Here is a 22,435-nt window from a genome sequence, read left to right on the forward strand (position 1 = left end):
TGGCTTTGACGGGGCCTGCGCTGCAGGTGCTTGTCCAACCAGCCGCCTTTGGTCTCTTGTAGGCTTTGGTTGACCATGGGCCTAGATCTGCAGCCAGACCTCTGCTCCTTGCTCATTGACGACGTCATCTATCATGAGGCAGCTGTGAGGCAGGCCGGGGCAGAAGCCCTCTCCCAGGCGGTGGCACGTTACCAGCGGCAGGCGGCCGAGGTCATGGGCAGGCTCATGGAGATCTACCAGGAGAAGCTCTATGTGAGTCGTCCGGGCACTGTGGTCTGGGCATGCAAGGGTGGGTTAGACCCTGATCAGCCTCCGACCTAATCCAGACAAGAGCCACCCCATGGCTCAGGGCAGCTTGTGCCTGATCCTGCCTCACCCGGTCAGCTGACTGGCCCGCTGGCCCGGAGAGAGCCCTGCAGTGCATCGATCACCTGTCTGTTGCAGCGGCCGCCCCCGGTGCTGGATGCCCTGGGACGAGTTATCTCCGAATCTCCTCCAGACCAGTGGGAAGCCAGGTACGACAGCTGTTGCAGCCTTGTACCACTCAGCGCTTCTGGACGTGTGGCCGGGTGGAGGCTGCATGCCACTAGGAGGCAGCAAAGGGTGATGGGTCAGCAGGGGTGGGAAGAGACAAGACCTCCCTCCGAGTCAGAGGTCTGAGGTCCACTTCCGGCTCCTCCTGGCCAGCTGGGCGACTCTGCTCATGTTTTTCCTTTCCCCTGGGGACTGTTTTCTTAGAGGTCTCCAGGTACCTCTTCACAGCTATGGCTGAAAGATTCACCACACTCGGCTTTTGTAGAATACGGCTACTTCTGATGTCTTCATCTCTGCTTCCTTCCCCTCCATCTCCTTCTGCCTGGTGGGAGAAGGGTAGGCAGTGCACTCACACAGAGGGAAACAGGCAGAGCTGGTCCCCTGCCTGCAGTCACCCCGTAGGGTAACCTCTGAGCAGATGGCAGGACCCTATGTTACATGTGGGCGGTTCCAGACCCACGGGCAGACCCCAGGGCAAGCACGGGGCGCCAGGCTCCATGCTGTGCTTGCCCCGGAGCAGTGTGTGCTGTTGGCTGGCTTGCTCTCCTTGTGACATGCTAGGATAGAGGCCCCCAGCCGGGAGGCCTCTGACTCCCCTGACACGCTCCCGCTTCTTTCCCAGGTGTGGCTTGGCTTTGGCCCTGAACAAGCTCTCCCAGTGTTTGGACAGCTCTCAGGTGAAGCCACTCTTTCAATTCTTTGTCCCCGACGCCCTCAATGACCGAAATCCAGATGTCCGGAAGTGCATGTTGGATGCAGCTCTTGCGACGCTCAACACACATGGGAAGGTAGGAGATCTCAGCCAGGCGAGGAGATGGGGAGAAGGTCCCAGCCACCCGAGGAGTGGGGAGAAGGCTGGGCTGGGGCAGGCGGCAGGCTGCACCATGGTGCCACGGCGAGGCCCGGTACTGGACGTCCTGGCTGGGCGCTGGCCCTCCAGCGGATTCTGTTTTTGTATTTCTTGGGTCAGAAAGACCCCCAAAGGGTGTTAAATTGTTGTAAGTCTGCTGCAATCCTGCCAGAAAACTGGGAAGCCCGATGGCATGGCTGGCTGACTCGTCAGGATGCCCGTCTCCCAGCCAGGCTTAGGCAGAGAACATTGTCCCCGGGCATGGTCCCTGGGGCTGACGTGAGGCTCCGGGTGCTCTGGGCTTTCAGGAGAATGTCAACTCGCTGCTGCCGGTATTCGAGGAGTTCCTAAAGAACGCGCCCAATGACGCCAGCTACGACGCCGTGCGGCAGAGTGTGGTGGTCCTCATGGGCTCTCTAGCCAAGCACCTGGACAAGAGCGATCCCAAAGTGAAGCCAATTGTCGCCAAGCTCATCGCTGCCCTCTCCACCCCCTCCCAGCAAGTATGTCCCCCGACCACCCAGGCCCTGTATGGGTGGGCGGTGGGCTGCTACAGATGGAGTCGGGTATCAAGTCCAGAAGGCTGTGTTCTCTGCCGGTCTCTCAGGGGACTGCCTAGTTTAAAGTTAGTAATGCCCTAGTGGGGAGTCAGTTTGTTACGTTGTTCTCCTAGATCTCTTAAATATTTGCATTTTTTTCTACTTATTTTCTAATAGTCTTTTTTTGCACTTAGTATAAACTTGGCTCTGGAGACACAAAGATTAGGGGGAAGAAATTGTCCTTAGTGTGTTAGGCTTTTTTTGACATTCTCTGTGTGTGTGTTGTGTTGTATGTTTTGGGGGCCTTTTTTTAGGGGGGGGGCCTTTTAATGCAGCTTCCAGGCCACAGTGCAAAGGACTTCTTTTTTTTTCTTTTTTTTTGAAGAACACATTACGTGTATTTTCTGTGACTTGCATTTTGAGCCATCCAGAGTGTCCTCAAAGGCACAGTTGAAAAGAATAGTTTTACAGAACTGTGGTCAAATAAGCTGTCAGAGTACCCGGCCTCCAAAGCATCCTGCCCAGGGCCCCTGGCCACAGGCCGCTTCTTAGGCCTGGTTGGCGTCCTGAACTGTGTCGGGATGGTTGATAGCATCTTCTGGAACCACTCAATTTGGGCCTGGTCGTCTAAGCCCCAGCCCTGTTTCCCTGTGATTCTAACAGATTTGAGAACTGAGAGACTCGGGCTGTTTCTAAGAAGACACAGTAGCCCGCTTCTCTCAGGCTCTTTCTCTGTAAGTGGGTTTTACCTTTCTGATCCTTCACCCCACCTACCCAGGCCTTGGTTCTCCCTTCAGACCAGAAACAGCCCCATAACAGCTGATGCTTTCGTGGCTCACGGATGTAGCATGCATCCTGTGGGCAGGCACTTCAGACGTGATCGTGGGCCCCCGTCAGCCTTTCTGATGCTCCTTGTGGGCTGATGGGCAGTGGCGGAGATTGGCCTGGGGGACCGCATCAGCCGCCAGGCACCGGCCGTGGTTAAGCCTCGGCACTGACGGGGAGGCCCCTCCCCTAGGTCCAGGAGTCCGTGGCCAGCTGCTTGCCGCCCCTCGTCCCCGCCATCAAGGAGGATGCGGGGGCTATGATCCAGAGGCTGATGCAGCAGCTGCTGGAGTCAGACAAGTATGCTGAGCGCAAAGGGGCTGCGTACGGGCTGGCGGGCCTGGTGAAGGGCCTGGGCATCCTGTCGCTGAAGCAGCAGGAGATGATGGCCGCGCTGACCGATGCCATCCAGGACAAGAAGAACTTCCGCCGCCGGGAGGGTGAGTGTCTCCAGGCTCAGCTCTGCCCAGCGTGGGCGGGCAGCGCCCCCTCCCTGCCCTGGCTGCCCGAGGAGGGAACCTGGCTTTTCCTCCCCTGCCGAAGGCCGGTGTCAGGGTGTGTGCGGCTGTGAGCTGTTCCATCCCGGCCACGCCGGTGTGGCCCGGGCGTCCTCTTTTCTGACTCTGCAGCACCCTCAGTTGAGGGAGACGGTGCCGTTCTCACTGGTGGTGCTTCCTGTTCTCACCTCCTTTCTGCTCAGGGCGGGCAGAGGGTGCTGCTCCCTCTTGGGCGGCCGCTGTAGCCCCCCAGCTGCCCTGAGCATTTCCAGAGGGTGAGGAGAGGGCGAGTAGCTTGTCCCGTGGCTGTCCCATCCCCAGAGGACGTCCCGATCCCAGCCTCACTACACCCCTCACCTTGCCACCCCCAGGAGCCCTCTTTGCCTTCGAGATGCTCTGCACCATGCTGGGGAAGCTCTTCGAGCCGTATGTGGTCCACGTGCTGCCCCATCTGCTGCTGTGCTTTGGGGACGGGAACCAGTACGTGCGGGAGGTAAGTCCTGAGGCCGCGTGGGGCGGAGGTGTTGGGGGGCCTGCCCCGCGGGAGCGCCTCTGCCCACCCCTCGGGTGCCGGCCACCGTGCAGACTCCCCTGGTTCCCAGTGCAGTACTGAAGCCTGGTGAGGTGAGAAACCCCGTCCCTCCTGTCAGTTGCCTCTGCGGGCTGGGGCCTGGGGTCTGACACGGTAGACTCCCGATGAGCGATGATCACCGGGGGGCGCACGGTCCAGCCTTAGGCCTTGACCCCGGCGTGCCTGAGAAGGCCCCTGAACGTCTTTTCTCCTCCCTCGAGGCTGCAGATGACTGTGCCAAGGCTGTGATGAGCAACCTGAGTGCTCATGGGGTGAAGCTGGTGCTCCCCTCCTTGCTGGCTGCCCTGGAGGAGGAATCCTGGAGAACCAAAGCCGGTGAGGCTGCTCCCTTGGTGCCACTGTCTCAGCTTCCTGTTCTGAAGAGTGCCCTCCCAGGGGTGCAGAGACGCTGCTCTTGTCCTGTGGGCATCCCCCCACCCCCCCGCCCAGGGGCGAGGCCGGGGCTCATCAGGCTGCTCGTTTCTATAATAGTTTGTTCACTTTGGTGCAAGAAACAGGCCTTTGACAAGAGCCACAGACTTAAGTCAGGAAATCCCAGAGCTCTAAAGTTGGTCTGTGGCTAGGTCTCTTGAGTCTAAGCCCTCTTCCCCCGTTAAGCCCTCTTTTTAAAATACAATCTTATTTGGAATCCTAATTTGTAAAGCGGAGCTGCTCTGGTTTGGGGAGGGTCAACGTCGGTCGGGGTTTCCCCCTTGGTCCTTCAGGCTTTGCCCTACGTCTTGAAAACTCACTCTTTTACTCAGTGGGTGAGTGGACAGAGGACAGAGAAGCTCAGTGAACTGACCTGGGGACACTGCCAGCTCTAGGCCAGGTCTGGCCTCTGTCCCCACCACTGCCCATCTTCTAACCCGGGCTTCCCCGGCTCAGGTGGCCTCAGGTGCATCTTGCTTGCTTGGCTGGAGCCAGGCCCTGTGCCCTCCCCCTCAGGGTGGAGCAGGCCGCTTCTCCCCTGCCCAGGCAGCCAGCCCGGGCAAACTGCCAGCCTGTGGCCCGTGATTTCACGCGGGCGTGTGTCTGCCATCTGCAGGGTCGGTGGAGTTGCTTGGGGCCATGGCCTACTGTGCTCCCAAGCAGCTGTCTTCCTGCCTACCCAACATCGTGCCTAAGCTCACAGAGGTGCTCACCGACTCCCACGTCAAAGTGCAGAAGGCCGGGCAGCAGGCGCTCAGGCAGATCGGCTCTGTCATCAGGAACCCAGAGATCCTGGGTACGTAAGGCCTGTCCCACGAGGGCGCGGGCCCTGCTCCTCCCTGCGCCCCTGGACACTGCGGGGAGCATGTACCCGTTTAGCACAGGCCCTCTGAGGATGGAGACGGTTGCCCTGAGATAACCTTTAAACTCAGGGAAGCCCTTTTCCTACGATAATCAGTGGAAAATAGTTTGGAAGTGGTCTGTTCTCCTCTTGGTCTGGAGCAGTCATTGACCACAGAGGTGGGGAAACTGAGTTGTTGGCCCGGAGGCAGCTTGACTCTAAGGGAGCCTTGAGATCCGCAGAACTGAATGACAGGCTCTGGATCACAGCAGCAGCACCCCTCAGAGGGGTTAGGTTCCAGGGGACTTTCTGTTCATGCTCATTCCAGGAGACCTGTGATGGAGGGAAGGTTAGGGAGCTTACTCTTTAGCATAGCTGTTTCTTGAGTGATTAGGAAAGACTGATTTCTAGAAATAAACTCCAGCCAGCTATGTTGACTTGCAGCACCATACTTGTTAAATTTTAAGCTTCAACTTAGGACATTGGTGCCCATTCAGTGCGTTTCAGCCTGAGTATTTTCAGACTTGATTTTAATCAGAAAAGGATGAAGTTTTACGGGAGGAACAGGTAGATGTGGGTTTTGTTGTCATTCTTTACAATGTCCAACAGTCCTGGGGATTTCTAAGGCCCAGAACAGTCTTATCTCTTATCAAATGAATGCCTTCATTTTGGGAATCCAGCGTGGGCCCTTTTTTCTTTTTTTTAAAATTGCAGTGTAATTTGCATAAAATTCACTTTTTACAAATGTAGACCTTAGTGGTTTTTAGCATCTTCACAAAATTATGTAAGTATCACCACTGTCTAGTTCTGGGGCACTTTCATTGCCCCAGAAAGGAACCCCACCCCCATTATTAGGTTTCACTCCTCATTTCCCCTTCTACTTCTAGCCCCTGATGACCACTAGTCTATTTTCTGTCTCTGAGTTTGCATATCTGGACATTTTATGGAAATAGCATCATACACTATGTGGCCTTTTATGTCTAGCTTCTTGTGTTTAGCATTATGTTTTCAAGGTTCATCCACATTGTAGCATCTATCAATATTTCATTCCTTTTTATGGCCTAATAATATATCTCATTGTATGACTGTACCGTTTTGTGTATCCATACATCAATTGATGGATGTTTGGGTTGTTTCCACTTTTTGGTTTTTAATGTTGCTATGAACATTTGTGTCCAAGGTTTTATTTGATTTTTGTTTTTGTAGACATGATTTCAGGTTTCTTGGTTAGATACCTAGGAATGGAATAACTGAGTCATGTGATAACTGTTTACCTTTTCTAGGGAACTGCTAGACGGTTAACCTGGCGGCTGTACCATTCTTGACATTGTCAGTAGCTGTATATACACAAACACGCGTTCCAGTTGCCAACACTGTTACCCCCTATCTTTTTGGTTACAGAAATCCTAGTGGGTATGAAGTGGCGTCTCACTGTGGTTTTGTTTTGGCCACGCCACAAGGCGTGTGGGATCTTACTTCCTCAGCCAGGGATCGAACACGTGCCCCCTGCAGTGGAAGCACAGAGTTTTAACCACTCATTGTGGTTTTGGTTTGCATTTCCCTAATGACTAATGATGTGGAACGTCTTTTCATGTGCTTATTTTTCATTTGCATATCTTCTTTGGAAAACTGTCTATTCAAATCCTTTGCCCGTTTTTAAATTGGGCTATTTTTTTTTTTTAAATTGGGGGTGGAGATGGGGCACCACTCTGCGTGGCTTGCTGGTTCTTAGTTCAATAACCAGGGATTGAACCCGGGCTGCAGCAGTGCCGAGTTCTGACCACTGGACCGCCAGGGAATTCCCTCAAAACTCTTGACCGGTGTTTATCTTGTTAGTGGTTGAATTCCCTGGTCTTGTGGGAAAGATGAGCCAGGTACCCCTCTTAGAATTCCTTCTACTGGGCTGATGGCGCTGACTTTGGAGAGCTCATTTTATCTGTGGACCTCACTCCCACCACTGGTTCAGGGGGCCTTTGTCGTCTCCAAACGGTTTTTTTCAAAAAGCCACTTTGGGTCGTTATAGCTTACAGAGTAAGATCCACGTTGCTAAGTGGCCTCCCCTGGAGGCCTAGCTGGGGCTGCAGCTCAGGGCCACTGAAGCTAGCCGGCAGGCACCCCACCAGCCACAGCTCTGCAGTGCAAGGGGGTGACAGCTGCCGCCCCCACGCTGCTTCCTCCTGGGGAGCAAGAATAGAATTGCTTTTTGCAGACAGGCTGGCTTCCTCACCTGGTGACTTGTGGGGCTCTCGGGAGAGGGCCCCTGGCCTCCTTCTCTTCTGACCCGTCTAGTGCTGGGGACTCTGGCAGCCGCCCCACAGACTTGTACCCAGCTGTCTCTCTTTTGTCCGGACACGCAGCCATCGCCCCGGTCCTGCTGGACGCCCTGACAGACCCCTCCCGGAAGACCCAGAAGTGCTTGCAGACCTTGCTGGACACCAAGTTTGTCCACTTCATCGATGCCCCATCCCTGGCCCTCATCATGCCCATCGTCCAGAGAGCCTTCCAGGACCGTTCCACGGACACACGGAAGATGGCCGCCCAGATCATTGGCAACATGTACTCGCTGACAGACCAGAAGGTATGGGCCTGTGGGGGGCTCACGCAGGACAGACCAATGGATGCTGGCTCAGGGCACATAGTCCCTACCGATAGTAGACACAGGGCAGCTGTGGGCATTTGATCCATGATGGTATCAGGGCAGAAATAGACTATTTGGGGTAGAGGGTGGAAGTCTGAGCTCTCTGCACATCTTGGAGAGCCTAGCCACACAAGTCTTAATTAGCTCCACCCCTAGATGAGGCCCGTCCCCATGAACTCCTTTTACAGACTGATGGGGAGGAAAGGTCCAGCCTGGCCTTTGACTTTTCAGGGGTGTTGGGAAAGCGGCTGCCACTTTGATTGCTGGCAGTGTCTTCTTCTCATAAGCGCTGGCTTCTGTGAGCCTCTCAGGAAATTAGCCTAGTTTGGGAGGTCTGCTCTGTTTACTCAGGCCCAGAGGCTGACGTGTGTGCTCTTAATACCACAGCTCTGATTTGCTTGCTGAGGCTACAGGCACCAGAGATAAGGTGGAAAGTTAGGTCAATCCTAGGAAATTTGGGAAATTGGAAGTTGGAAAATCAAAACATTTTACCCATAGCCCTCCAGAAGCCTAGACAATTATGTTTTAAAATTACGTTTAAGAATGACATTTCTGAACATAAATGTATGTCCAAGTTATAACGAGTTATTCATAAAACCGGGTCTTAAATAGTTACGTAACATTCCAACAAGTTTATATACCGCAACTTACATAATTCTATTGTCGGTCACATAGTGTCCAAGGTTTCTTGCTATTTTAAATGATACTGCAGTGAACATAAGGTTCTTTCTATATTTAAAACTGTTTCTGAAAGTCGGGTGCTGTATCAAGAGACATAAACCTTTTAAGGTAAAGATTGTGCAACTCTGAAAGGAAAGTACTAAGAGAACCTTGTGGATGCCCGAGGCTGGGCAGCCCTCGGTCCCAGGAGGAGGAAGAGCTCTGAATGGCAGCTGGGGGCTCTCCACCTCCTGAGGAGGGCCTGCGGTCCCTCAGAGGTTTTTCCGAGCAATCACACAGGGCCTTCAGGGAACCAGGGGGATGGAGGGGGTTCTCTACCCCTGTGAGCACTCCCAGTCAGCAGAGCGGGGTGGTCAAGATCCACCCAGGAACCGGTCTGGAGAAAGTGGGCCTCAGGCCTCCACTGAGTCACTCCTTCCGTCTTTGCAGGACTTGGCTCCTTACCTGCCAAGTGTGACGCCTGGTCTGAAAGCCTCTCTCCTGGATCCTGTGCCTGAGGTGAGTCTGAGAGGGAAGGGGGCGGGAGCGCATGGTTTTAGCCCCACCCCAGACAACCGATTGCTAAGAAGCCAGAGAAGCTGCGTTTGCATCCCTAGGGCAGAAGAGCCTAGGGACCCCTCCTCACTCCTGTGTGGTCACATCTCCTCACCTTCCCTGCTCTTGGTTCCCTGACAGGTACGGACGGTGTCTGCAAAGGCGCTCGGGGCCATGGTCAAGGGCATGGGGGAATCGTGCTTTGAGGACTTGTTGCCGTGGCTGATGGAGACACTGACCTATGAGCAGAGCTCTGTGGACCGCTCAGGCGCCGCACAGGGTGAGGCAGGGTGGGCCTGGGGGCCAGACCTGGGAGGCGCTCTGCGGGCCCTCGGGTCCTGTGGGCTCACTCTGTCCCTTTCCTGCAGGGCTGGCTGAGGTCATGGCTGGCTTGGGGGTGGAGAAGTTGGAGAAGCTGATGCCAGAAATTGTGGCTACAGCCAGCAAAGTGGACATTGCCCCCCACGTCCGAGACGGCTACATCATGATGTTCAACTACCTGCCCATCACCTTCGGGGACAAATTCACTCCTTATGTGGGGCCCATCATCCCCTGTATTCTCAAAGTAGGCACCAGTGCCCCCACTGAGGATAGGGCCTAGGGTGGGGGCCAGGACACATGCTCTATCCTGGGGGGCTTGGCCTCTCTGCCAGATGCGGCTGGGTGGTAGGAGTCCTCATCCTGCTCTATAGGGAGTTGCATTTCTTCTTGGGTCTGGGTGCTTAGGGGGCAGCAGGTCTGGCTGACACCCCCTCTGTGCACAGGCTCTTGCTGATGAGAACGAGTTTGTGCGTGATACTGCCCTGCGTGCGGGCCAGCGGGTCATCTCCATGTATGCCGAGACAGCCATCGCCCTGCTGCTGCCCCAGCTGGAGCAAGGCCTCTTTGATGACCTCTGGAGAATAAGGTAAGAACTCAGGCGGAAAGACCCAGTGGCCATAACTTTGTGTTTGGGGAACTTACTGAGAAATGAGGGCTTCCCAGGTGGTGCTAGTGGTAAAGAACCACCTGCCAGTGTGGGAGATCTAGGAGACATGGGTTCAATCCCTGGGTCAGGAAGAACCCCTGGAAGAGGAAATGGCAACCCACTCCAGTATTCTTGCCTGGGAAATCCCATGGACAGAGGAGTCTGGTGGGCTATGGTCCATAGGATCACAAAGAGTCAGACACAGCTGAAGTGACTTAGCACACACACATGCACGCACTGAGAAATGAAAAACAGAATGTTGCCAAAATCTCTCAACTTTTCCAGATCCTCATTTTTCACCATTTGGTAACTCTCCAGTTTCCTACAGCAGTGTCTGTAATTCCGATTCTCTTCTAAGATGTTCTTTCTCTTCAGTCCTTCAGTTTGTATCACAATTTTAAATGTGAGTGCTTTCTCATCTGGAGATTCTCCTTCTAGGATTTCATTTCAGGGGCATATTTAGTCAAGTGCTTAAAGATGTATTTAGAAGGTGTGTGTTGCGATACTGCTTATCATTTGAAAACCTGGAGGTAGGTTTGAAAAAGTCAGGTAGCACGTCCACACCATGAACTTTGATCCGGCCGTTACGAAGAATGGTGTAAGTACCACGTCCGCTGACACAGAACTCTCCTCAACCTTCTGTTGGGTGGGGTGGTGTGGGCCGCGGCCGGGTCATGTGCAGGCCCACTTCGCACATCCTGTGTGTGGGAGGGGTGTCTGTGTACAGGGTGATTGATGTGCACACGGGTGTCACCGGAGTGTCGGGGTGGTGGCCTGGGTGCTGGCAGTCTGGGCACTTGTTTACTCTCTCTTTCTTTATATTTTTTTGTATTAATTGAATTTTCAGTTTGAATATGACTGTTACTTTTATAATTATTCATTCAAAGAGAAACAGTTTCTCCTAGGCTTCTCATTACGTGGCATTCTGATGGTCTGCATTCCTGGATTCCCTGCTCATACTTCCCTCTGTGTTCTGTTTCTCTTTAATAACTTTTATTATAGAAATATTCGTATCCGCTTTAAAAAATAGCTTATTCTTTTCCATTATTAAAGTAATGTTAATTAGTGCAAAAGTTGGAAGGAACATACATGGGAGACTGTCAAAAAATGACTATCATTTGTGACTTCTCGCGTTCTAAGAGAACCACCACCAGTATTTGGGGTTCGTTTCCTTTCAGTCTCTTTTTCTGGCTGGTGCTTGGCCGAGACTTCCTCCTCCGCCCGTGTGACTCTTTTCTTGGCCTCCTCAGGTTCAGCTCTGTTCAGCTCCTTGGCGATCTCCTGTTCCACATCTCAGGAGTCACTGGGAAAATGACCACAGAAACTGCCTCAGAGGATGACAACTTCGGAACCGCTCAGTCCAACAAGGTGAGCAGCCCCAGGTGCCCTTCCTCCCTCTGCTGCCGGTGGGGAGACTCACTGGCACGCACACCGTGGGGGCTTCACCACCTCTCATTCTTGGCTCCCTTCCTCCACTGCAGGCGATCATCACTGCCCTGGGGGTAGATCGGCGGAACCGGGTGTTGGCGGGGCTGTACATGGGCCGCTCGGACACCCAGCTGGTGGTGCGGCAGGCCTCCCTGCATGTCTGGAAGATTGTGGTCTCCAACACCCCCCGCACCTTGCGTGAGATCCTGCCCACCCTCTTTGGGCTCCTGCTGGGTTTCTTGGCCAGCACGTGTGCGGATAAGAGAACGGTAAGTGTCCCGGGCCTGGCTTCTGACCACATAACCCTGATGCCTCCTTTCAGAGGCTAGAAGGCTGGGTCTGCAGAGAATGGGAGAGCAGTGGGGTCCACCATCTAGCAGGGGATCTTTTATTTACTTAGTTAAGAAATATTTCTTAAGCATCTACCATGTGTTAAGCAGGGGCCTAGGACCTTGTAGAGAAGAAAGGCGGCCCTGTGGAGCTGCCGTCTGGCAGAGGAAACGGATGTGAATCAGTCACACAAACAAGGGGAAAATGCAACCATGGCAAGTGCTACGTGGCACTGCCAGTGCTTATATCACGTCAGTCAGCTGGGGGGCTCAGAGAAGGCTTCTCAGAAAAAGGGATGTTTGAAGACGAGCGATGAGTAAGCATCAGCAGGTGAGGAGGTTCAGGACCAAAGGATCAGTGCTTGAGACACCAGGGCTGGACACGCCCAAGCCTTGAGGTGGGCAAGGAATTTGCCCGCAGCAGGGGTTGAGCAAAGGCCAGGGCAGCTGGAGGAGGGCCCCCAGGGCCAATGATCACTTCTGCCAGTCCACTCCCAACCCCCATCCCCAGCAAACAGATTGCATAATTGGCTCTGAAGAAGGGTTTGCACACAGCCTCAGAGGAGATGGGTCTTTTTCCCTGAAAGTTGTGATTACAAACCCAGCTCTCGTTTCCCGGGCAAGAGCATGAGGGTTAAGTGACTTCCAGGCCACAGTTTTCAACACAGGGGTATCAGCCCTCAGCTGGACAACATGTGTTGAGTTTCTCATTCATCCATAAGGTGCCGACTCTTTAGGCTGTGTAGGCCTGTGTGACGCAGAGAGAATTTTATTTTGTGGTGTTTTGCAAGCACCCTGGGGGCTCTTCACAGGATAGGGCATTGGGGAAAGTTAAGTCTGGCTCAGATAACGTCTGGGAGGTCCTGGGGCCCTCATTCTGGAGTGGCCCACTGGGTGTCCCGGGTCTGCAGGGAGTCCCTGTCCTGACTTGAGCTCTGCCTGGCAGATCGCAGCCAGGACGCTGGGAGATCTCGTCCGGAAGTTAGGGGAGAAAATCCTGCCGGAGATCATCCCCATCCTGGAGGAAGGCCTGAGATCTCCCAAGAGCGACGAGAGGCAGGGCGTGTGCATTGGGCTGAGCGAGATCATGAAGTCCACCAGCCGGGACGCGGTGAGCATCTCCTCAGGGCCTGCAGGCCTGCCCCCCACCCCTCTCAGAGGGCGAGGGGGTGGGACATGGTGAGCATCTCCTCAGGGCCCACAGGCCTGCCCCCCACCCCTCTCAGAGGGCCGGGGGGTGGGGGCTCCTGGAAAAGCTGCTCCATTAACGACAATTCACCCTCAGGGACACGCCAGCCTCACTCCAGAGGGTGCTGTGGGCAGTGAGGTACTGACGGGGCCACAGCCCCCTGGGCTTTCTCACCTCTCAGCTTTCCCATCAGTTCATAGGCTAAGACCTCAGCAATTTAGAGGCCTGGGGTGGCTTTTGGAGATTGAGATAATCTTTCTCTCAGCACTCCTGAGGTGGCTTCAGGTTAATCCTTTTGTGTCAATGCATCACTTCAGTTCACGTGTGTGGTGTGCTTAGCCAGGAAAGGAGGTGCATGTATGTGAGAGGTGGAGGGTGGTGGGGAGCAGGAGAGCGTGGAGTAGATAAGAGTGAGCACCTGGTGGGTGGAAATGCGTCGTCTCCAGCAGTGAGATTGTTTCCATATAGCAACAGTGAAGGGGGTTGGAGTCTTTCACCATCCCTACTGTTTCTAATTGAGCTCCCAGACATCCCTGGGGAGTAGGTTGAGCATAGGCATAGAACTCTCGATTGGGATGAAAGCGCCAAAGCGATGAGTGGATAGCGGGTCAGAGATGCGAGCATGTGGCCAGTTGCTCAGCCTGAATAGCCTCATCTGATCCTTCTGCGTGTGTCAGTACATGTGTGCCATTTGGGTTTTTATAGCTGCATTTTTCAAAGAACAAATTCTGTAAATTCTGTCATCAAATAGGACTGTGATTAATTAAATAGGTAGTGCCCCAAAGCCTGAGGCCTTGCCCATGGCATGGCCACTATATTCAGATTCTGTCCTTAGAGTCATGGAGGGGTGTTGCTTTGGTGGAGTTGGTTACGGAGGGCACAGAGCAGTTGTTGGCCCCACTGTAGACCCAGAGACTTCATAAAGGAGCAGGTATTTGAGTTGAGACTTGAAGAAGGACTGGGAGTTTCCCAAGAGGATGAACAAAGGAGCCTGGGGAGTGGGGGCCAGGTCACTTGGGGCCTCGCCGTGGGAAGGAGTTTGGCATTCCCACGAGAGACCAGAGTATCTGGGGAACTTGCCAAAAAAAAATCAAGACTATTAACTGTTAAGTCCATGTCTCAGTTGATAAAGAATCTGCCTACAATGTGGGAGACCATCTGCAACACAGGAGGTGCAGGTTCCATCCCTGGGTTGGGAAGATCCCCTGGAGAAGGAAGTGGCACTCCACCCGAGTATTCTTGCCTGGAAAATCCCATGGGCAGAGGAGCCTGGCAGATTGCAGTCCAGGGAGTCGCAAGAGTCAGACGTGACTTAGCAACAAAACCACCACCACTGGGGGAAGGCTTCTCAGGGGCAGATCACATATCCTGTCTGCTTTCTTATACTTGTGCATTTCCACAGAAACCAGCTGAGTGAAAAGTAGACCCGGCAAGAGTCCAGGAAGCCTGCCTAGGCCGAGGTCCTCACCACCCCCATCCCCCACTGACTTCCCCTCCCTCCAGCACATCAGGTTCAGCGCTCTCATGCTGTTGCAGGTGCTGTATTTCTCTGAGTCCCTTGTGCCCACGGCGAGGAAGGCCTTGTGTGACCCGCTGGAGGAGGTCAGAGAGGCCGCGGCCAAGACCTTCGAGCAGCTGCACTCCACCATCGGCCACCAGGCCCTGGAGGACATCCTCCCATTTTTACTGAAGCAGCTGGTGAGTGGGTCTGCCTCACCCCTGCCAGGAGGGGTTCCACTATCTCCGTGGAGGCCGCACACCGGGGCTGACTCTGTCAAGGCAGCCAGTGTGGGCCCCAGAGGGAGTGGGTGTATAGAATGGCATTGACTCTGGGGGGCCGGTGGGGGATGTCGGGGCTGGGGAGGTCCAGACTGAGGAGGCAGGGAGGAGAGCGGCTCCCAGGCGTCACCCCATGCCCCTCTGCAGGATGACGAGGAGGTGTCCGAGTTTGCCTTGGACGGTCTGAAGCAGGTGATGGCCATCAAGAGCCGTGTGGTGCTGCCCTACCTCGTGCCCAAGGTAAGTCCCCACACATGGCGACCCCCTCTAGCCCAGCAGCCACAGCCTCGTCACCCTCCCCGGGTCTACGTGAGGACCAGCTCTGAACCCGGATGCTGGGGGAGGCCGGCGACTCTGCAGAGGGACGGGATCTCCCAGAGCCCAGCGCCACAGCTGGCACGGGGCAGCCCCCACTGAGCCTGATAGTCATCTTCCTGCAGCTGACGACCCCGCCCGTCAACACCCGGGTCCTGGCTTTCCTTTCGTCTGTGGCGGGTGATGCCCTGACGCGTCATCTTGGCGTGATCCTCCCGGCGGTCATGTTGGCCCTGAAGGAGAAGCTGGGGACTCCAGACGAGCAGCTGGTGAGGGGCACGGTCACCCCTGCGGACTCTTATCCATGTCCTGTCCCATCCTGGAGGCGCGTGCTCAGCCGAGGTGTCGCCTTTGCTTTTAGGAAATGGCCAACTGTCAGGCTGTGATCCTGTCGGTGGAGGATGACACCGGGCACCGGATCATCATCGAGGACCTGTTGGAAGCCACCCGTAGCCCCGAGGTGGGCATGAGGCAGGCCGCGGCCATCATCCTCAACATCTACTGCTCGCGCTCCAAGGCGGACTATACCAGCCACCTGCGGAGCCTGGTCTCAGGTCTGATCCGCCTCTTCAACGACTCCAGCCCCGTGGTTCTGGAGGAGAGCTGGGATGCCCTGAATGCCATCACCAAGGTGAGGGGCTGCTGGACCACCTCTGGTGAAAGACAGTTCCGGGCGTTTCTAAGACCAGATGCTGTCAGCCAGCTTCAGCATCTGTCAATGTGTGGCCAGTCTTGCCTGTACTCCAGCCCACACCCTTCCTTCCCTCTGCTGTACTATTTTGAAGGCGTCTTGAGAGGGCTTGACTTGAACCCTGATATTCTCTTTGCTTTTCCCTGGTGTCTCACAGAAACTGGATGCGGGCAACCAGCTGGCCCTCATTGAGGAACTGCACAAGGAAATCCGGTTCATAGGAAATGAGAGCAAAGGCGAGCACGTGCCAGGCTTCTGCCTCCCGAAGAAGGTGAGCCAGGGCCCTGGGCAGGGCCCCGCGGGCGTGTGGCCCTCCTCCGCCTTCCCCAGGCCGCCGTGCTGGGGCCGCTGGAGCAGCTGTGTGCTGCTCCACGGAGTGCTCTGGGTGCTGCTGCACATCTCCACGGACAGCATGCTGCTTCCCCACGGTGGCCCCGCGGGGACGGGGTCAGAGTTCACCACCTCGTTTCAGCTGTGGAGGTCGCCTCAGAGCAGATGAGTGACAGGCCTGCAGGGACTCTGCTCTCATCACTGTCAAGTCAAGGAGACTGTTCCCCAGCCAGCGCCCTCTCAGGCCACGACCCTGCCCACCTGACTCGGTTGCTCACGGAGTTGAAGAGAGGGTGGCCGAGAGGAGCTCCTGGCTTCGGGTGGGGGACACCCCGGCCCAAAACCTTTGTGATGTGACTCTCAGGTGTGGTTCTCTTGTCAGGGGGTAACGTCCATCCTTCCAGTGCTGCGGGAGGGGGTCCTGACTGGCAGCCCGGAACAGAAAGAGGAAGCCGCCAAAGCGTTAGGCTTGGTGATCCGTCTGACCTCGGCGGATGCCCTGCGGCCCTCGGTGGTCAACATCACCGGCCCTCTGATTCGCATCCTGGGGGACCGGTTCAGCTGGAACGTGAAGGCGGCTCTGCTCGAGACGCTCAGCCTCTTGCTGGCCAAGGTGAGGACTGACAGGTTCACGTGGTCCGCTCAGGTCTTGGAGCACAGATCTGCGCACAGGAGGCTGGCACGCGGTGTGCTGCGCGGGCAGGTGACAGCTCAGCTTGGGAATCGGCAGAGCAGAGGGGGCGGAGACCTTGGACTCCAGACTCACCACACGTGGTGAAGTCCAGGCCACCACTTGGCAGATGTATGGCCAGAGTGACCTCAGAAGGTCGTGCAACTTCTGAGTCTGCTCCTTCACTTGTGTTTTGAGGGTATAACACTGCTTGTCTCTCCAAAGGGCTGTGAGATATGGGGCTCAGGTGAAATAACATCTAACGACACGTTCTAACTCAACACACCAGCGTGTGTGTGTCTGATAATCGCTTTTATTAAAGTGGTTCAAAGAAGAAAATCCAGGGCCATGTGACTACAATAGAAACCTTGTTCACATACATTTCCCATCTTTATGACCACCTCATAAAGGGAGATGAAGAGAATCTGAGGAGAGAATGCAAAGGAAGTCCGGGAGTACCTGCAGTAACTTTAGTTTTTGCCCAAAGTGTCAGGAGCAAAGCAACACATTGTTTCTGATACTGTACAGGCTAATAATTAAAGCCTTTAGGTTTAGAGAGTTATAAACAGCCAAGATTTATTTTGTTAAAAAAAAATCTTGTGGTTTGGATACAAAAGCTTAACAGAGTTGTAGTTCTTTTCCTTCTGGGAGAAAAGTGTGGGGGAGCAACTTTCCAGTTAAAAAACGGGACTGTGAGCATCAGCCTCATTCTTTTGGAAATTGTCTTTTCTTTTTTCTTTTAAATTAAGTATCATCTTTGCCTTCCGTTCTGTGCTGTTCTTCTGTGTGTGTGTGTGTTTTAATTCTGTGTCCAAATGGAGCCTTTCCCTCCTGGAGTTTGTCCCACAGCCCGTGAGCCAGGTGTCACCGTGGGCAGGTGGCTCTCACCGTAGCTTTGCTGGCTTTACTCTGTGGTCTGCTTCCCAGCAGCCTGCCAGCCCCGACCCCAGCGTCTCTAGACCCTAAATGGCATTGAGTCTGCAAACAGCTTCTTTGGTCTTCCCTTTTAGCCTTGAGTAGATCTCTCCTCTGGGACCCGTCTGTAGTTTGTCACAGACGTGCGTCTTTTCCTCCATGTGGTCAGGACTCAGACTGGATTGTCAGTGCGTGGGTGCACGTGTGTACAGGGATGACCTCCCCAGGGCGCCTGTTCTGTAGGATAGCGCAGTAGGTGGCACCTGGCCTGTTTACCTGTCTTTGCAGAATGTTCTTCCACGGTACTGACAGGTCTGCTGGTCCGCTCTGTAATGTATTCAGAGCCGGGGTTTTGAGTCACTTGTCCACATGGACAGAGCTCCCCTAAGCCGAGCTGACGGCTCCCAGCCCGTGGGAAGCTGGAAACAGAAGAGGAGGCTGAGGGGACCCTCTCTGCCGGGCGCCCCCATCTTGCGGCGCCGCTACTCCTGGCCTGAGTGTGGAGCCGTGTGGGTTTGGGGTGCTGTTTTCCTGCCTGTGGTGCCCTGTGGTCCGCACTCCCCCTCAGCCAGGCTCTGGGATGGGGGTCTCTCCGACAGGTCGGGATCGCCCTGAAGCCCTTCCTGCCCCAGCTGCAGACCACCTTCACCAAAGCCCTGCAGGACTCTAACCGCGGCGTGCGCCTGAAGGCTGCTGACGCACTGGGAAAGCTCATTTCCATCCACATCAAGGTGGATCCTCTCTTCACGGAGCTGCTGAACGGCATCCGGGTCATGGAGGACCCGGGCGTCAGGTGAGGCGCTGGTGCGGGGAGAGCCGTGGCCGTGGGGTGGCCCCGCCCTGCCTGTGCGGTGGGAACACGGGTGGAGGAGAGCCGGGTTTGAGTCGGGTGCGTTGGTTCTGCAGGGACACCATGCTGCAGGCCCTGAGGTTTGTGATTCAGGGAGCGGGGGCCAAAGTGGATGTGGTCATCCGGAAAAACATCGTCTCGCTCCTGCTGAACATGCTGGGACACGACGAGGTACCGCCGCAGGTGGACGCGGGGTGCGCGGGCTGGGCTGGTTTCCCTTCCCTGGGCTGGTGTCTCTGCCTCGAGAAGCAGAACTTGGTCAGGAGTGATCATCACTGCTGACGTTCGTGCCACTCTGTGGTTTGCCCCACCTCTGGTCGTGCGGGAGACAGGCACCTAGTGTTGATATGGACAATGTATTGTATAGATAAGGGAAGCTAAGGTTTCTGAAGTCCCAGGTCTCTCGTTCATTTGTTCTCCAGTCTTAAACAAGTCGCTTCCCCCGTTCTGCCCCTCATTTCCCCAGTTGTAAAATGAAGAGTTTCGCTTTTTGGTTCTGGAAACATTTGCTGATGTGCAGAGCCTCGCCCAGAGGTGAATGAAGCGTGGGCACAGCCCCTAGGAAACAGTGTCTGGTGTCTGTCCGGGCGGGCTGCTCAGCAGTTTTTGTGAGGGGCAGACTGACCTGGGGCCGTGCCCTAGCACGTGGTAGAGTGAGAGCTGGGACTGAGCCCGTGACTCCTGGTTCTCTGTCCCAAGGCCCTTCCTGGCCCTGTCTGCAAGCATCTGTGAAGTACCAGTTGGCTGCCTTGCACTCTGGTGAGCCCCGAAGCGGTTGAGTCTTTGAGAAGGATTTTCTCTTTCTCCTTTGACAGACGTCTCTCTGCCATGTCGCCAGATTGATGCTGTGGGGCTGATCTCTGGAGAGAGGCCTCGGGGTTCACATGGGGCCACACCTTGTTTGCCCATGCCCAGTTATCCCCCGCAGCTGAGGCCCCGGTCTTTTGTGGGGTGCAGATGGGAGCTTCTGCCTTCTCTTGGTCACAGTTTGTCAGGGCTTTTATAGGGCCACTCACAGTGCAAGCAAAAGTTAGTACGTAAACCAATTTGCATTTCACCACAATGGAGCTTAAAATAGACCCCTTTGAAAGAGTGGGTGTTGTGTCAGAGAGAGCCAGCTTTAGCCTCGTGTGACACCTGGGAGTTCAGAAGCCCAGACTGCCGGCTGGCCACCTTCCTCCCGCTCAGAACTTCCACTGGATCAGAGGTGGCAATCCAGGGTGTCGGCCTGGCTCATGCCTCCCCACTGGCCCTTGAGGCCCTGGTTGGTTGGTTGGTTGTTTTGTTTGGGAGAGGCACGCCAAGTTGGCACTTCAAATACTATAGCACGTAACCCAAAATCCTCCGCACAGCATCCCGTAGTGAGCCAGCAGGGAGAGCGGCCAGGAAGCGCTTACGTACAAGACTGGTTTTGACACAGAACCCTCAGCCTTTCCCTATTGCCTTGGGCCAATTAGAGCTTCAGTTTGACTTCCAGGACAGACCCACACAATGTTGGGGCAGCAAGGAGCCTCTCTGGACACAGGCGGACACATGAGAGGTTTGGGAGTGGGGTGGGGTGGAGTGGGGTGGGGTGGAGCTCCCAGTGGTCCTGCAGCTGCCTTCCCTGAGGACTGTGGGCAGAGCTTGCACCCCTCCCCGCCTCACAGGGCTGTTGATAGTAACTGAGATAATAAACGTGAAGCATTCAGGCTTGTAAGAAGAAAGGTGCTATGTAAATACAGTTATTGTTGCTATTATGATGATGATCACCATATGCACATACGCTGGAGTTTTCTATAATTAAGTTAAGTGCTGGGTGTGTAATTTTTAACTCGGCGCCGAGTGGCATCCGCAGTGAGTGGCAGCCCTGCTCTGGCGGCGGGAGTGCGTGTGCTGGAGGGAGGGCTGGACTTGGCGTCCGCCTCCCTCCCACCCTGGTGCCCGCGGAGCCCATGTGGGCTAGCACCCTGGTTCACCACCTTCTCTGCCCCATCAGGACAACACGCGCATCTCCTCGGCCGGGTGCCTGGGGGAGCTGTGTGCCTTTCTGACGGAAGAGGAGCTCAGCACCGTTCTTCAGCAGTACTTGCTGGGTAGGCCTCTTGTGTGCACTTTTCAGGGCCTCTCTGTCTCCCTCGCCCCTCAGAGGGTCTTCTGGCAGCTGGACCACCCTCTCCTTGGAAATGTCAAAACAAAACGGAGTTTCCGGGAGTCTTGTGGCCTGGAGTGTCTCTGCTCTGAGGACGCAGCCGTGGTCGGGAGTGGCCTGTGAGGGATGGCCTCTCGGCGGCCACTTGGGGCAGGGAGGTCCGTGTGCAGGACTGGGGTTCCCACCTGGCTCTGAGCTGACACACGAGTCTCAGGTGGTGGAGGTGGGCTTCGCCGGTGGTAGACGGTGCAGGTCGACCTCCCTGTGTCCTTCCACCCAGCGGATGTGTCTGGCATTGACTGGATGGTTCGGCACGGGCGGAGCCTGGCTCTCTCCGTGGCTGTGAGCGTGGCTCCCGGCAGACTCTGCGTGGGCAAGTACGGCGGCGACGTCCAGGACATGATCCTCAGTAACGCCGTGGCGGACAGGGTGAGGCTTTGGGGCGGCTGGACCAGGTGGTCAGAGGCTCATGTTTCACTTGCCAGTAACCTCCTGTGCCCTGGGGCCAGTGCTTGGTCTCCCTGGGCGCCGGTTTCATCATCTAAACAGTGAGGACTTGGGTTGGAGTATCCAGAGGTCCCTTCTAGGCCAGAAAGTCTCTGATTCTGTTCCTGGGAACTAGTGTCTCAGGCTTTGTTCACCTGTCCCACAGCCAGTCAGAGCCTCTTTGTGAGAGCCATCAAAGAGTCTTGGTGGTGATAGTCGGGGGTGGGGTGGGGACTGGTGGTGGAGAGCCAGGGTCCCCGGAAATGCCTGGGGAAGGGACAGTGCCTGACCCTGCTGCCCCGAGGAGGGAGCCGGAGGCACCCCATCTAGCTTTCCACTCACTGTCCAGATCCCCATCGCTGTGAGCGGGGTCCGGGGCATGGGCTTCCTGATGAAGCACCACATCGAGACCGGAGGAGGACAGTTGCCGGCCAAACTCTCCAGCCTGTTCATTAAGGTGAGCGGGGCAGCCTGGCTCGTGAAAAGGACCCGTGACCAGAAGACCCCGGAAGTGTGTTCGTGTGTTCCAGGCACTCTGAGGGTGGTCTGCAGGGCGGGGGGTGTCTCTGATCCCGTACGGCTGGGATGCAGAATGGTCTCTGGAAGACTGCCCAACTTTTCTTTTTTTTTTTGCCCGATTTTTTGTCAGAGTCTCCCATAGATCCATGACCCCAAATCAAGTTAAGAATCTCTGTTTTAGGCATTCTTTCTAGGCACCCCAATTTTGCAAACTTTGGGACAGACCTGGATTCAAATTTATCTTCGCTTTCCTGCCTCCCTTTAGCAGGCATGACAGTACTTAGCAGGCGTGGCTGTTGTGGTGGCTGCAGGACCCCCTTGGGAAAGCTGGGGAGCCTGGCAGAGGGGCCTCCAGCATCTGTGTGATAAAGCACGCTGCTCAAATGTTGGTGTGCACACAAAACCAGAAACTGCATTTGCATTTTAAGAAATGCGGCCAAGCCCTACACCCTGCCTTTGTAACCAGCCCCCGGGCAGTGTCAGTGGCCCGGTGCACTGACCTCACTCCGAGCAGTGTGGCTCCCACGGCTGCTGTCCCCACCCTGCAGACACCCGGAGAGGAGGGTGTGCGGGGCCCTGATTGGACTGAGCCTGTGTCACCCCGCACGCAGCTGTCCTCAGTGTTTATTACTGAGGACCTGCTGTGCGCCTGGCCAGGCTAGACCCTGAAGTACAGAGGTGAACAGGGCAGGCAAGATCTCTGGAGGTGGAGGTACACAAAAGGCCTGTGGGAGGGCCCTCATCTAGATAGGGCTGTCGGGGAGATGCCTGAAGGCTGACATCTGAGCTGAGGCCTGAAGAATGAGAGGGGACTGACCAGGTGAGGATCTGCAAGCACGTCCCAGGCAGTGGGGCCGCCAGCGCAGGGGCGTGAAGCAGGAAGCAGCGTGGGGC

The 22,435-nt window shown here is 55.5% G+C and overlaps 1 protein-coding gene across 2 annotated transcripts in view; it reads left to right on the plus strand.

Moving 5' to 3' along the window:
* GCN1 (GCN1 activator of EIF2AK4) overlaps window positions 1–22,435 on the plus strand; it is a 54,147-nt gene that overhangs the window by 30,033 nt on the left and 1,679 nt on the right. The window contains exons 30-56 of one of the 2 annotated variants that reach the window (XM_043901641.1): window positions 63–252; window positions 445–515; window positions 1,157–1,322; window positions 1,693–1,887; window positions 2,942–3,188; window positions 3,617–3,738; window positions 4,038–4,152; window positions 4,865–5,044; window positions 7,447–7,667; window positions 8,838–8,906; window positions 9,084–9,222; window positions 9,311–9,507; window positions 9,707–9,849; window positions 11,160–11,277; window positions 11,391–11,606; window positions 12,613–12,777; window positions 14,392–14,553; window positions 14,782–14,874; window positions 15,075–15,218; window positions 15,311–15,580; window positions 15,798–15,911; window positions 16,353–16,583; window positions 18,155–18,348; window positions 18,462–18,576; window positions 20,384–20,480; window positions 20,817–20,965; window positions 21,372–21,479. In XM_043901641.1, the coding sequence (XP_043757576.1) occupies window positions 63–252; window positions 445–515; window positions 1,157–1,322; window positions 1,693–1,887; window positions 2,942–3,188; window positions 3,617–3,738; window positions 4,038–4,152; window positions 4,865–5,044; window positions 7,447–7,667; window positions 8,838–8,906; window positions 9,084–9,222; window positions 9,311–9,507; window positions 9,707–9,849; window positions 11,160–11,277; window positions 11,391–11,606; window positions 12,613–12,777; window positions 14,392–14,553; window positions 14,782–14,874; window positions 15,075–15,218; window positions 15,311–15,580; window positions 15,798–15,911; window positions 16,353–16,583; window positions 18,155–18,348; window positions 18,462–18,576; window positions 20,384–20,480; window positions 20,817–20,965; window positions 21,372–21,479 (4,231 nt within the window). Of the gene's footprint in view, window positions 1–62; window positions 253–444; window positions 516–1,156; window positions 1,323–1,692; window positions 1,888–2,941; window positions 3,189–3,616; window positions 3,739–4,037; window positions 4,153–4,864; window positions 5,045–7,446; window positions 7,668–8,837; window positions 8,907–9,083; window positions 9,223–9,310; window positions 9,508–9,706; window positions 9,850–11,159; window positions 11,278–11,390; window positions 11,607–12,612; window positions 12,778–14,391; window positions 14,554–14,781; window positions 14,875–15,074; window positions 15,219–15,310; window positions 15,581–15,797; window positions 15,912–16,352; window positions 16,584–18,154; window positions 18,349–18,461; window positions 18,577–19,104; window positions 19,165–20,383; window positions 20,481–20,816; window positions 20,966–21,371; window positions 21,480–22,435 lie in introns of those variants that run through there. The other variant, XM_043901642.1, reaches the window with a different exon arrangement.

The sequence above is a fragment of the Cervus elaphus genome, chromosome 5, assembly GCF_910594005.1.
Source record: "Cervus elaphus chromosome 5, mCerEla1.1, whole genome shotgun sequence".
Classification (NCBI taxonomy): domain Eukaryota; kingdom Metazoa; phylum Chordata; class Mammalia; order Artiodactyla; family Cervidae; genus Cervus; species Cervus elaphus.